Source organism: Lontra canadensis, unplaced genomic scaffold, assembly GCF_010015895.1.
Source record: "Lontra canadensis isolate GAN:19392208 unplaced genomic scaffold, GSC_riverotter_1.0 scaffold132, whole genome shotgun sequence".
NCBI lineage: Eukaryota > Metazoa > Chordata > Mammalia > Carnivora > Mustelidae > Lontra > Lontra canadensis.
The window spans coordinates 2,417,388-2,430,453 of NW_022631126.1; the positions used below are offsets into that span (position 1 = coordinate 2,417,388).

General features: G+C 52.5%; 1 protein-coding gene across 1 annotated transcript in view; it reads right to left on the reverse strand.

The window, feature by feature from the left end:
* The window catches only part of KIAA0556 (KIAA0556 ortholog), a 170,607-nt gene that overhangs the window by 57,356 nt on the left and 100,185 nt on the right, over positions 1–13,066 (reverse strand). Inside the window, 4 exon segments of the mRNA XM_032842700.1 lie at positions 3,941–4,043; positions 5,146–5,267; positions 6,570–6,635; positions 7,115–7,281. Coding sequence (XP_032698591.1) covers positions 3,941–4,043; positions 5,146–5,267; positions 6,570–6,635; positions 7,115–7,281 — 458 coding nt within the window.

Consider the following 13,066-nt stretch of genomic DNA (forward strand, 5'->3'; position numbering starts at 1 on the left):
CGGTTTCCCCATCCATATAAGGAGAGTAAGAATGCACCCTTACACACGGTTATTACCAAAATTAAAAGAGCTCCTATTTATCAGGCACTTAAAATATTATTACCTGGGGCGCCTGGCCCCATGTTGGGTTCCTTGCTCAGCAGAGACTGCTTCTCCCTCTCCCTCTGCCCTTCCCCCAATCTACTTGTGCTCTCGCTCTCTCTCAAATAAATAAATACAATCTTTAAAAAAACACATAGTTACAGTGGAACCCTAGCAGTATTTTCTGTAAGAGTTTGCAAATAACAAAAAATGCCTAAAAAGCAACAGATTCTGCCTGAACGTGCTCTTCGCTCCCCCATCACCGAGTGTTTGTGGCCCATTGGCTGAATTGGGGACGGTATTATGGGATAAATTATGTCCCCCCAAAATTCAGACGCTAAACCCTAACCCCAGTACCTCAGAATGTGGCTGTATTAGAAGACAAGGCCTTTAAAAGAGGTAACTAAGGTAAAAGGAGGCCAGGAAGGTGGGCCCAAATCCAGTCCAACCCATGTCCTTACAAAAAGGGGAGAGCTGCTCACGAGACACACCAGGGGCGAAAGACCGCGCGAGGACACAGCCAGAGGATGGCTCTCTGAAAAGCAGGAGGAGAGGCCTCGGCAGAAATCACACCTGTCGACACCTCGCTCTTGGACTTCAGCCCGCAGAACGGTGAGAAAACGCATCTCTGTTGCTTAGGTCACCCCATCTGCGGTGCGCAATTACGGCCACCCTCGCAGATGAATTGGGTCGGTAATGCAGGACCCTGGCCAAGTCACTTGATGTCCCTCAGCCTGGCTGGGAAACAGGAGATGATGACACCATCTCTCTGACATCCTGTCGTGGAGACTAAGGGAGATACGGACACCGGGGAAGGCTCTGTCACGCATCCTGGCCCCAGGTACGCTCCCTAAGGGTCCAGTTCTAGCCATTTCTCCCCCAGCTGATTCGAGTGCTGCCTCCTTCGTGGGTTGGCTGTCTGGTCCGGGGCTGCGTGAATGCCATCAGTAAACAGTCACGCTGCAGAATGTCTTCCCGAGGCCCCTTCGGGGCCCGACTGCAGTGCTGGTCGCCACGGATCAGTCGCTCATAAAATGGTGCATTCCCCGCGTGCACATGCCCTCTGTTAATTAGCACTGGTAATCTGCAACAGTTCTGTGAGCAGGGAGTTGAGCAAATGAACAGCAACTGTTCCCTACTTATTTTTTTAATTAATAGCCAGCGAGACGTGCTATCGCTCGCAGCGTGTGTTTGGACGCGCCTTGATTGCCACGTGATGGGGATGGGGACAGGGAGGGAGGGAAGGAGGGAGGTCAGCTCCCAGCTCCAAGAAGGAACATGGGGCTGGCTTTTATTAGCAGAGCCCACAGCACCGTCCTTCTCTGCCGCAGGGGGCTGTGCGGGGCCCTGACCATGCGTGAGTCCCAGGTGTGCAGGACAGTGAGGACCCTCAACCCCTGGGATTGGGAGGTGGATGAACTTGTGCTGGGGAGGGGCGCTGTACTGCCAAGGTGAGCCGGATGGGAGGCCCGGAGAGGCGGCACGGTTCACCTTGGCTGTTGGCAGCTTGGAGGAGGAGGCCCAGATGGGCGGCGGGCAGGCTGCCTCACAGAGGGGCTGCTGGATCGCACAACCCGTGCAAGCTGAAACGTGTGAAGTCCTGCAGCGGGGCTTGGAAATGAAGAAGATGAAGGGTCTATTAACTAAGGAAGTGTCACAACTTGCCAGGGCTGGGATTCGATGGCTTTCACCAGCTTCTGAATTGCTTGCTTTAGATATAATCCCTCGTGGGGGTTGAAGGCAAGTGCTGGTTGGGCAGCCCCTGGGCTCCGGCATTCACTGCCCTCTCCCCTGCTCTCACCAAGAACCTCTGATTTTCCGGTCGGGAAGTCACCCCTTCTCTTTTCTCAGTCAAGAGGGTGGTCCTAGAGGGGTATGGGCCCCTTCCCACCCCAGGGAGGAGGAGCCTGACTGGTCCAATGAAGCAGTGTGGCTGGTCCCCTGAGCCACCAGGAGAGGGGGGCTCCGTGATGGGCCCATGACCCACTCTCTGTCCTGTGGGTGGTGGACATGCTCTTCTCTCCTGACCATAGGGCAAGAGGTAGATACCAGTCCAGCTACTGAGGGGTCCCAGGGAGATAGCAGAGCCAGGCCTGGGTGCTGAGGTGCGGACAGAGCTCAAGGATGCAGCTGAGATGGTGGAGATGTAGCATGAGCTGCTGGATCAAGCCCCACCTGGTCCCCACTGTGGCATTTACTCTAAGAGTCTGCCATTTCCTTCCCTTCCTTGGATAATTCCATGTGCCCTGGGTTTTCTGTTCACCTTAAGAAGACTTGATCAATCCAGGCTCTTTTTAATGTGCCTCAGGTTTTATCACACTTAGGATCTTCACGGCTGAGAAAGCAACTAACTGTTTCATGCAGGGGGCGTGGTGGGGTGGGGTAAAGCCTTGAATTTTCTCGATGTCTCTAGATGTCGAACTTCCAACTGATAATCTGCTGGCTCCTCCTTGCTGTGTGCCAGGACATCGAGGTGCTCGTCCTCACAAGACTCTTCTGTTCTAGCCTCATGGCAGCCCGTGGTCATGGATTATTTACCCAATGTGACAGCCGCACGCTCCCAGGATCAGAGAGCCTAAGAGGTCTGTCTAAGGTTACAGGCCCTCTAAACAATGGCACCAGACCCGGAGCCAGAGCTCGGGTCCAAGCTGGCGTGGGGTTCTTTCTGCTGTCATGGGAGTTCTCTGAGTGGCTCTGGGAGGGCTTACCTGGCCATTCGTGGGAGTGGTGAGTGCCTTGGGCAAAGGAAGGGCTGAGAAGGATATGGGGGGGGGGACACATACCTTCTAACACAAAAGAAACGTGAACCCCCATTACCCTTCCGCCCGGATGCTGCCTTGGCCTTTGGGTTCACGTGCATTAACATGTCACACAGCCGTGGCTTTGCACGGTCCCACTGTCACAACAGACCCAATGGAGATTCACATCACCTTCTGCAGTTAACTCTATCTCCTCGCCATTCTCATCCTGCATAATCCCCATAATGATAATTCCCCTCCTTTTATACCATTGCATTGTGCTTATATATCATGCTTTCCCGATTAGCTCTGTTATCATGAGACATTTATGTTATTTCTGGTTTTTTCCTTCCCCATTCTTCCCTACTTCCAATCATTTCTGCAATAGACATCTTTGTGCCTGTAGCTTTTGCTTTGTGTTCAGTGATTTCCTTAGGGTGAGGAAGTGGGATCGCTGGGCTGGGAGGACATACGTATCTCTAAGGCTGTTCCTGAGCCCGGCCTTTCTGCTTTTCCAGAGAGTTCCACCCATTTACATTGCTGCCAGCTGGGAGAGCCTGCTTTGACCTTGCCAGTCCTAGAGGTTATCATCAAAAAAAATCTGGGAGGGACACCTGGGTGGTTCAGTCAGTGAAGCGTCTGCCTTCGGCTCAGGTCATGATTCCAGGGTTCTGGGATCAAGTCCTGCTCAGCGGGGGGCCTGCTTCTCCCTCTCCCTCTGCCGCTCCCTCTGCTTCTGCTTTTTTTTCTCTCTGGCAAATAAATAAATAAAATCTTAAAATAAAAATCCTGGAGCTCAGATATCAAGTGGGACATGAAGATTGTTCTAACCTGCATTTCCTGATGGCCAACGATGTTGGATGTTTTTCTCTCGGCTTACATGCTATTTATACTGCCTCTTGAGTGAACAGGCTTCTCTTTGCTGTGACCCCTGGTTCCATCCCATGCCTGCCTGGGTGCTGGGTGGGAGGGGGATGGATACTCAGGCAGAGGGACGTTAAGTTTACCAGTGTCACCATCCCCACCGCATGGAGATGATGGCACCGAGGAACCCTTCCGCCCTTGGTTTTCGGGCGAGATGCCGAATGCATCTAGAAATCCCTGTAAGTCAACATTCTCACCTCTGGGTCTGGCACACACTCCTCCGTTGCTGAAGCAACCGTGCTGAGCTGGGCAGAGTCGCTTTCGATGGCCTGGAGCACTTTCAGAAGCCTTTGCTGCTGCCTGAAAGGGGATTTTGGTTTAGCAAGCCGGCAGTGACAGATGGTTCACACCAGAGATCAGACCCATCAGCACCAACTTTTCTAGCTCAGAAGAAGCTGCGGTTTGAGAAGAAAGTCCCTGCCCCGTGTATAGCTCAAAGGTGCACACGGGCTGTTCCCCCCACCCCCCCCTTTGTAATAACCGGATAACGAGTCATGAAGGAAGAGCCAAGTAGAGGAAGTTGTCTGGGGCAAGACGGCATCAGACCGGAAAGATGGCTAAGATGGTGAAGCTGACTGGTAACTCGGAAGGGTCTAGAGCAAGGGGGTGGCAGATCACAGTCTACAGAGCCTGCGAGCTGAGAATGGCTTTTACCTTTCTGAAGGGCTGTTAAAACCAACCAACCAACCAAGTGAAAGGCCTGAAGAATTTGCTTTCTGGACCTTTACTAAAAACCCCCACTACTCCTGGCCCACACACCTACTTTGCGCCTCCCGTTTCTGGGACCACAGGCATTCCCAACTGAGCAGAGTGGGGTTTGCAAACGCACCCCACATGTGCTGTTTAAGGCAGGGGACCCTCAAGACCCCAGAGCACCAAGGATCTTGAGAACGAAGAAAGCAGCATTGGGGGACACGCGTGCCACCCACAAACGGCTGTATCAGATGGAAGTACCCTCAGGGACTAGCCCTCTCCTGCGTGGAACCCGTGGGTTTGTACACATGGCCGTCAGGGGACACAGCCCTGGTTTCCAATCTGAGGACTGCAGACTCTTAGAGGGATGCCCAGGGGGAGCCCCTCCCAGCATCCCCGGCCCACTGACAGCGAGTTCACCACTGTCTGCTGCACCGGGTACTCTGGGGGGCGGCGGTGGATAAGATCTTACATGGGATGGACGGAACTGGACCAGCAAAGACACTCCGGTGGGAAAGACATAAACTCTGTTCCATGCTTTAGGGCCGGAGGGGGAGGGGGAGGGAGGGTCCGGTATAAGGGAGCAGCTCTACGTGGGCCTGGGATAACGTTATATAGGAGAAGCAAAGAGAAAGCGCAGATAACGAGATTCTCATAGCTGCATTGCTATGGGGTTCTGGTTTTGTGTTGAAGCCACCTTGGTAAGTACCTGCTCCCCAAAAGGCCGATTCTGTCAATGGCTTCGCTGACGGCTCTGGCTCCCCCTGCTGCCCTGGACGGCTCCTGCGGGCTGGCCGGGCTGGTCGTGCTGGTGGCCACGGCTGTAGGAAGCTGTGGGGGAGGGGGATGGCAATGCTTAGGAAGCAGGAAGAGGGAAAAGGACTGAGAGGGACCGAGTCTACATGTGCTGGTGAGATCCAGGATCCCCCACCATGACCTCTGCAAAGACAAGAGATCTCTGTTTCTCATGATCCAGGGAGTCTCAGCAAATGATCTCCTCAATCAGCTATTGAAAAATTTCTCTCATCAAAATCTCATCTCCCCGTCTCGGTCACACCCCTGCTCTGTTTGCTACAGAGTAACCAGACTCCGTGGAAGGATTCTAGTGACATCCTTACGGCCCTTTCATTCTTAATCCTCCTTTGACATTTATCATCTAAACTAGAAACGTGCTCTGTTCTCCATCTGCAAATGATTTTAGTTATTGGAAGCTCTGCGGGTCTGGAGTCAGGTTATCCAGAAATCATGCCTATGGGGTGGGCAGTCCGCAGACAAGTCAGAAATGTCAGCGGACGATGGGAAAGAACAGCTAGGAAAGAACAGAATAAACAGGAGGGACATATAAAGGAAACCTCGATGATGCTCTGGGGAGCTCTCTCCTCCCCTCCCCACTTCGTCTCCCTTCCCCGCCCTGTCCGCCCCCCTACCCTCTGGTGCCCCCCATTCCCACCACTAGTCAGGTTCTTCCCACTTCAACGTATTCCCCTGTCCCTTCTACCTGCTGTTCCGTGTTGCTGGCTCATTCCCTAAGACACAGGGCTCAGCTCAAATGGGACCCTCCAAGGGGCTTCCTCGGACCACCCTTCCAGAGGGTAGCCACCATCTATAATCTTGTCCTCTTGTGTCTCTCTGAAGTCAGAGACTTTGCTTGTTTGCAAGCTCCCTGAGGCCAGGGGCTAATCTGATCTGACTTAGCCACCTCTGTATTCTGAGCACATGGCCTAGACCTGTGCACAATCTAACAAACACATTTCTGGGTGTTGTGTTCGTTCGCGTCTGAACTTGCTGGGGCCCTCTTTGCTGAGATAGGCCTGACTGACCTAGGTAGATACAGATACAATTTATTTATTCAGGGTCCTAAGATTTGTTTTTGTGCTGTCTTGTCAGGAAGCAGAAACATAACAAGGAACTGGAGTCCCCGGGCCTGAGTGAGTTCTGGCCCCCCACTCGGAACCTCGGGCAAGCTACTCCAGCCCAGGTTTCCCTATCCGTGAAATGGCCAGAATGACACAGTGCTCAGGGAGCACAGGGAGGGCCTGCAGGGACCACAGAGGGAAGCCACCTGGAGGTTCCTGGGTGCTGCTGGGGAGAGTGGGCACAGGGTTTTGTTGTCCTGCTCAAGTCCTCACCGACCTCAGGGCTCTCTTCTTTCCCTTTCAGCAGACTGGTCCACGGTTTTGCTGCTGGTCCCTCCATGTCCTAGAATGATATAATCACATGATCTGAGGTCAGAAGAAAGCCATCCATTATATACTCTGCATGGACAGACGAGGGCACAGAGGTGCAAGGACTGTCCTGAGATCCCATAGACACAAACGTCAGGGGCAAAGGACTGAGCTCCAAGAAGACAGACAACAGGTATTGCTCAATGAATGCCCCAAAGGGCAGCCAGTGCTAGAGCCCGGGGAGCAGCTGGAAGTGTGGCGTGTGTAACCGAGGCGTGTCCGAAGCCTCCATCCTCCTGCCTCTTGTGCAAAGCTGAAGGTGGCAGACACAAACACAGACACCTGCCAGGCCAGGGAAGTTTCTGGAACAGGTGCAGTGGGTTAGGGGCAGGAAAACAGGGCAGATATGAGTTCAGGATGCCTATGCAACATCTCCTTTTGCAAGTGCTGCTCAGACACCACCAGTTCCCCGGGGAGCCTCCTGTGGTCCCTCCCCTCTACCCCTGAACGCACCTGCAGTGGGCTGGTGGGAGGCTTTCTGCCGACGAGGGCCCTCTGCAGGGCTTCGTTCTCCACCTGGATGGCCCTGAGCACCGCTGAGGCGTCTTCCTCTCGGTCCTCAGCCTCATGCACAGGTTTTCGGGTGGTCGAGAAGGGTCTCTCGCGGCGGCTTCCGGGTCCTGCAGGCGGGAAATGGGGTGCGCCTTTAGACCGCATTCACGGAGTGCAGCTCAAAATCCGTTAGACCTGAATTGAGGAACATTCTATAAAACAACTGGCTTGTACTCTCCAAAAATGTCAAGGTCACACAAGACAAGGAAAAAAAAAGGCCCAGAGAGCGATTCCAAATTAAAGGAGACTGAGCAGACATGGCAGCAGGATGTGGTTACAAACCTGGCACTGGATCCTGGGTGGGAAAACACTGGCGGAAAGGACATTACTACAGCAAGTAGAGGAACCCCAATACAGTGTGTGGCATAGATAATAGTATTGTAGTGATGCTTACTCTCCTGAATTTCCTAAGTGTGCTGTGCTCATGGGAAATGAATTGCCCCAGTCTTAGGAGACACACACTGCAGTGTTTAGAGGTAAAGGAGAATGATGTCTGTAACTGAATCTCCAATACACACACACACACACACACACACACACACATCCATCCACACACAGACACACACAGAGCACAAACAGAAATCAGTGGGAACAAGGGGTGCCTGGCTGGCTCAGTCGGTTGAGTGTCCCACTCTTGATCTTGGAGTCGTGAGTTCAAGCCCCATGTTGGGCCTGGAGCTTATGTAAAACAAAACCGATCAATCCATCAACTGGGACAAAAATGTTACCAGCCAGTGAGTGTGGCTGGAGGGTCTATGGAGGGTCAACTGTGCTATCCTCACAACTTTAAGTTTGAAATCGCATCTAAATAAAAAGTTGTAAGCTCTAACGAAGTGCTTATGGGGAATAATATATGCTCTCGTGGAGACAGATGGGTATCTGGGAATATTTTATTTTATCCTGTTTTGCTTTTCCATGGGCAACAAGAATTGCAAAGACTTTATATCCCAATTTAAGAAAAAACGCATTGCAATGCTGTGGGCGATTCCAGAAGTTCTAAGGAGAGGACAATTGGTTTTATAAAGTGACATGCAGACAGAGCCCAGTAAGACTGGCTGAATGAAATAAATAACGGTACGCCCACCCAACAGAGGGCTACGCAGCAAAGGAAAGCAGACTAAACTATCTGCAGATAAAATTAAAGGATGACTCGAATTTCCTTCCTAATCATCTGGGCAGTGGGTGGGCATGTAGATGAAGAGACATTGGCCATCAATTCATGACTGCCAAGGCCAGGTAATGGACACACGGAGGTCACTGTAACACCCTCTCAATTACTTATGTGTGGAATCTTTCCATATTAGGGAAAAAAAAAAACCTCCATTTAAAAACAGAACTGCCCCGGGCGCCTGGGTGGCTCAGTGGGTTAAAGCCTCTGCCTTCAGCTCAGTTCATGATCCCAGGGTCCTGGGATTGAGCCCCACATCAGGCTCTCTGCTCAGCGGGGAGCCTGCTTTCCCCCTCTCTCTGTCTCTGCCTGCCTCTCTGCCTACTTGTGATCTCTGTCTGTGAAATAAATAAAAAAAATCTTTAAAAAAAAAAAAAATAAAAATAAAAATAGAACTGCCCGAAATGTTTCTATCAGAATGCTTAAAGAGGCTTTTCCCAATTGACTTTCATCCCCTCGGCAAATATTTCTTGAGGGCCACTGTGCCTGGCTCTGTCCTCGGCACTGGGGACCCAGCAGTGACGAGACGGATTGAGAACCCGGCTTTGTAAAGTAGGACAAGTAGCCAGGAGAAATGATCAACAAAATAGAGTGTTAGACATCAGAAAATGTTACAGAAGAACAGGCAAGAGCAGAACAGAGTGGGGCTGCGGGTGGGTGAGGCTGTGGTCCAGGCATTGGCGTGGACACACCCGTGGGCGGTGTGCTCATGGAGCAGCCAGGTGCCGTGTGTGGGCTGACAGGTTGAGACAGGGAGACAGGTTCAGGAGACCCAAGTTGGGGATCACTCAAAGCTGTGGAGGACAAGGTTGCTATTCTGAGTGAAAGGGAGAGCCATGGTAGGCTCTAAAGGAGGGGAGGACTTGACCTGACTTAGGTGCTGAGCTGGGGACAGAAGGGACAAGGTTTCTAGAAGTTTCTAGCTGCAGCCAGAGGGAGGCATGGCAGCGGCAGGGAAGGGACACAGACTGCGGTCAGATCCTGCAAATGTAGTGAAGGCGGGGCCCATGGGGTGGCCTGACAACGTGGGTGTGGCTGGGAGAGAGGAAGGGCTGAGCGACAAGGGCTCTGGGTGGAGCAGGTTTGGGAGTGGAGAGCAGGGGCTCAGGTTTGGACAGATTAGGCCCAAGATGTATGATTCAGACATCCAAGTGGAGCCAACAAGTTGCACGTACACACTCGAGTCTGAGTCTGGGAGCAGGTCTGTGCCAGAGGTGTGAATTCGGCAGAAGCGACTGGATTGTATCAACTAGCAGTCATGTCAAAGATTGACACAGACGCCGGCCTCTAACACACTGGGAATTCACGGGTGACCTCTTAGGATATATGAAACAGCATCCTCTGAATACTGAGTCCTTGAGCCCATCCATCCACGCTGAGGACTGAGCATTCCATGCAGCACTTGACCCGTCTACTACATCGTGTTAGAATGCTACGTCTGAAGGAATGTTCTAGCAGCAACATCCGGAATGGCCTTGGGAGGAGAGGAGTGGAAGCACGGCAGTTCCACCAGGCTAGCTTCCAGTATGGCTGGGCACTGGGCTGATGGGAGACCATGGGTTTTTATGGGAAAGCTCAACCAAAATGAGGGCATATCAGTTTCTACCAGGCACCCAGGGAGTGGCTGTGAATTTGAATGCCCCGGGCCAGGGGCGGCAGCCCAGCTCCAGCCAGCAGCTGCCATCTGAGCTACACTCCCAGTATTGTCTTTTTATCCCCCCGCCCAAGAAAAGCTACAATCTGAAATCTATGTGAAATCCCCTGAATTTTATGTGTTTACAGACATACTCTGGTTTTTAAGAAACCTTATGAAGGCCAATAGAGCCCGAAGGGCCAGCCTACCCCAAGGCCACAAGTCCAAGCCACTCTCCCAGGAGGGTCAGGGGCGCCCAAAGGAACCTCAAATGCCTGCGGATGGCCGGCCTGGGCAATAAACAGTGAGTGGGTCATTTTCTGACTTTGATGTACGGTCTCTCGTTGTTGCCCCAATGCTGCTCCCAGGGACAGAAGCGCAAGGAGCTGCTGGGAAAGTGACCCGGGATTCTGCTCATCCCGGTCAAGGCCACTTTACAGCCTTCCTTGCTGGCCCTTCTTAGGAGGGACTTGGTCTGCTCTGCAACAGGGCCAGGGGGAGGGGCGAGGGAATAAGACGGTAAAACAAATACCCAAACAGAGCAGAAAGGAGGACTGGCAGCAGCTCAGCATATCAAGCTGATGGGGGGATGGGGGTGGGGGTCCTTACTGGTGTGGAAATGCGGGTGAGTAAAAGGGATGCAGACGACCACACTGGGCTCAGGTCCTGGGAGTAGCCAGGGGGACAGGGACAGGGAGGAGGAATCAAAGGAAGCTGAAGGACCTGGTCTTGAGCTAAACTGAAGCTGGAACAAAAAAATTCACACCCTCGCCCCCAGGGTAGCTGCGGTGGAAATGGGTTCCTGGCAAGGCAAATTAATGACACAGGCTCTCGACCTACCCTAAGCTGTGGAATGACATGCCCCCCCACCCGCTGCCTCACAGATCTCACAGTCAAGGGGCAGAGACAGACACGGATTAGGCAGGTACACACTGGATCTACTGGCAGGTGGAGACAAGTGCTACAAGGAACAAAGTGGGGCAAAGGCCAGAGGTGACACAGGGAAAGAGACACTATTTGAGCCACTTGGTTAGGGTATGTGACATCTGAGCAGAGACCTGAAGGCAGTGGGCCCTGCAAATACCCACACGGGGAGGCCATTCCAGACCAAGGGAACAGCAGGTGCCAAGGCCCTGAGGTGGGCGGGGCTTGCCAGATGAGGTACGGCAAGGCAGCCTGGAGTGGGCAGGAGGGTGAAGAGATCTCGGCCTTGGTTCTCATGTGGGCCATGTTCCCCAAGGCCATGTCAGCCCAACAGGCCTCATGCTACGACCCTGGCACTTGGCATGATGATTTTTGTCAAAGGGATGTACGGAAAATGATTTCAACCCCAAACTTTGTCAGTCTCGGTTTTTGTGAATATCACTACAGCGTACGGTTTCCTCCACCATCTGCAGGAAAGCAGAGCTGAAGAATTCAAGGCTCCTTCTGATCCTATAGGTGATTCTATAAATTAGGGACTGAGGTCGTGTGTAAAGCTAAACATGTGTGCTCACGCTATGACATGAGGGAGGGCAAACCCTTGTGTCGAGGGAAGTCTTAGGCAGTACCAGGACAAGCAGAACCTGCAACTCATGAGCTCCTCCTCCACGGCCCACATGGAGCACGTATAAAGTCGTTCTAAAGGGAGCTGGGTGGCGACCCCTCCCTTTTTACCGTCTTTCCGTGGGCAAGTGGCCTGCCCTCTGTTGCCTCAGTGGCCCGGGACTGGGGTGGAAGAGGGCGCCAGAGACCACCACCTGTCCTTGGTCGCTGTGACCCTAGACTCACCTCTTCTTCAAAAAGGATACTGAGAAAGGCTTTTTCTTCCAGTGGAGTCCAGTTCTAGCTGCAAAAACACTTTTGCCCCAAGCATCTTTCCCTTGGGAGGGAACGCTCCCCCCGACAGCAGGATCACCGTGAGCTGCCTGTGCCTTTGAGTCATACTATGCTAAGATGATGCTTTTAGAAATTAAATCACCCTTTCTCTGAAGGTCAACCCTGAAGCTCCCCTACCAGAGCCTTCCCCACCCATGGCTTTCCAGAAACGTTGGCACAGGGCGCTTGCGTCCTCCTGAACCTCATCTCTGCTAATCAGTTCGTGTTCACTGAGCATTTCCTCACGACACATGAGGCAACCACCTTTTAACTCATGTCGACGCTCTCATCGCTCACTTGGCCGAGCCCGTTTTGCACCAGCCTGAACACCACATGAGGGCGGATTTATTTTTGTCGTACACCTAGAGAATGGCAGATTTATTCACACAATAAATTTGTGCCACCAGCAAGAACCAAATTGCACATTTTAATTTATCCCACACTGCTCTTTTCTGGTCGAAAACCACCCCTCTCCCGTTAACTCCACTTGCTCTTTGCCTCGCCAAAACTTGCCTTGTCTCTGTCTCTCTCTCTCCCTGGGAAACAAAGAGCCTATCAAACACAGGAGGTTTGCCGTGAATATAACACATCTCACGGGAGAAGAGAGGAGAGGGGGATGTGGGGCTGCCAGGCGGCTCACGGGCTGGGTGACTTGTTCCCACCTGCCAGCCGGGACTCGAAAAAGCTCACATTCAGGGTCTCAGCAAAATTACCCCTCACCACATGTGCGGGGCCTCGGAGGTCACCTGGGAATCCACTGAAAGGGCGGATATTACATCTGAGAACAAGGTTCACGGAGAAGATCGTAAGCCAGCAGCCCGAAGGCCAAATCCAGCAGCAGACGTGTATTGTGCGACTTTCACTTTTTTTTCAAATTGGAAATAGATGCCAAGCTTTTTTTTTTTCCTTAAAGAGGAAATCCACCTGAAAATTGGAATTCCTGGTGTCTCCTGAAAAAATCATACGGGCTGGTAACCTCTGACTAGCATTCCCATGTGGCGATCACAGGGTTGGAGCTGGGTAGCAGTGCCCCCATTAGGCCATAAGCCCTCTGGGTTCCATGATGCACCCCCACTGGCCGTGGTCGGGTGCCTATTGGCCTGGAAACTGGGCACTGATTTGTGCGGTGAAAGGTCCAGGGAAACAGAGGACTTAGCCCTCTTTTGTCCCGAGATGCCCACACTTGTCTCTAAAA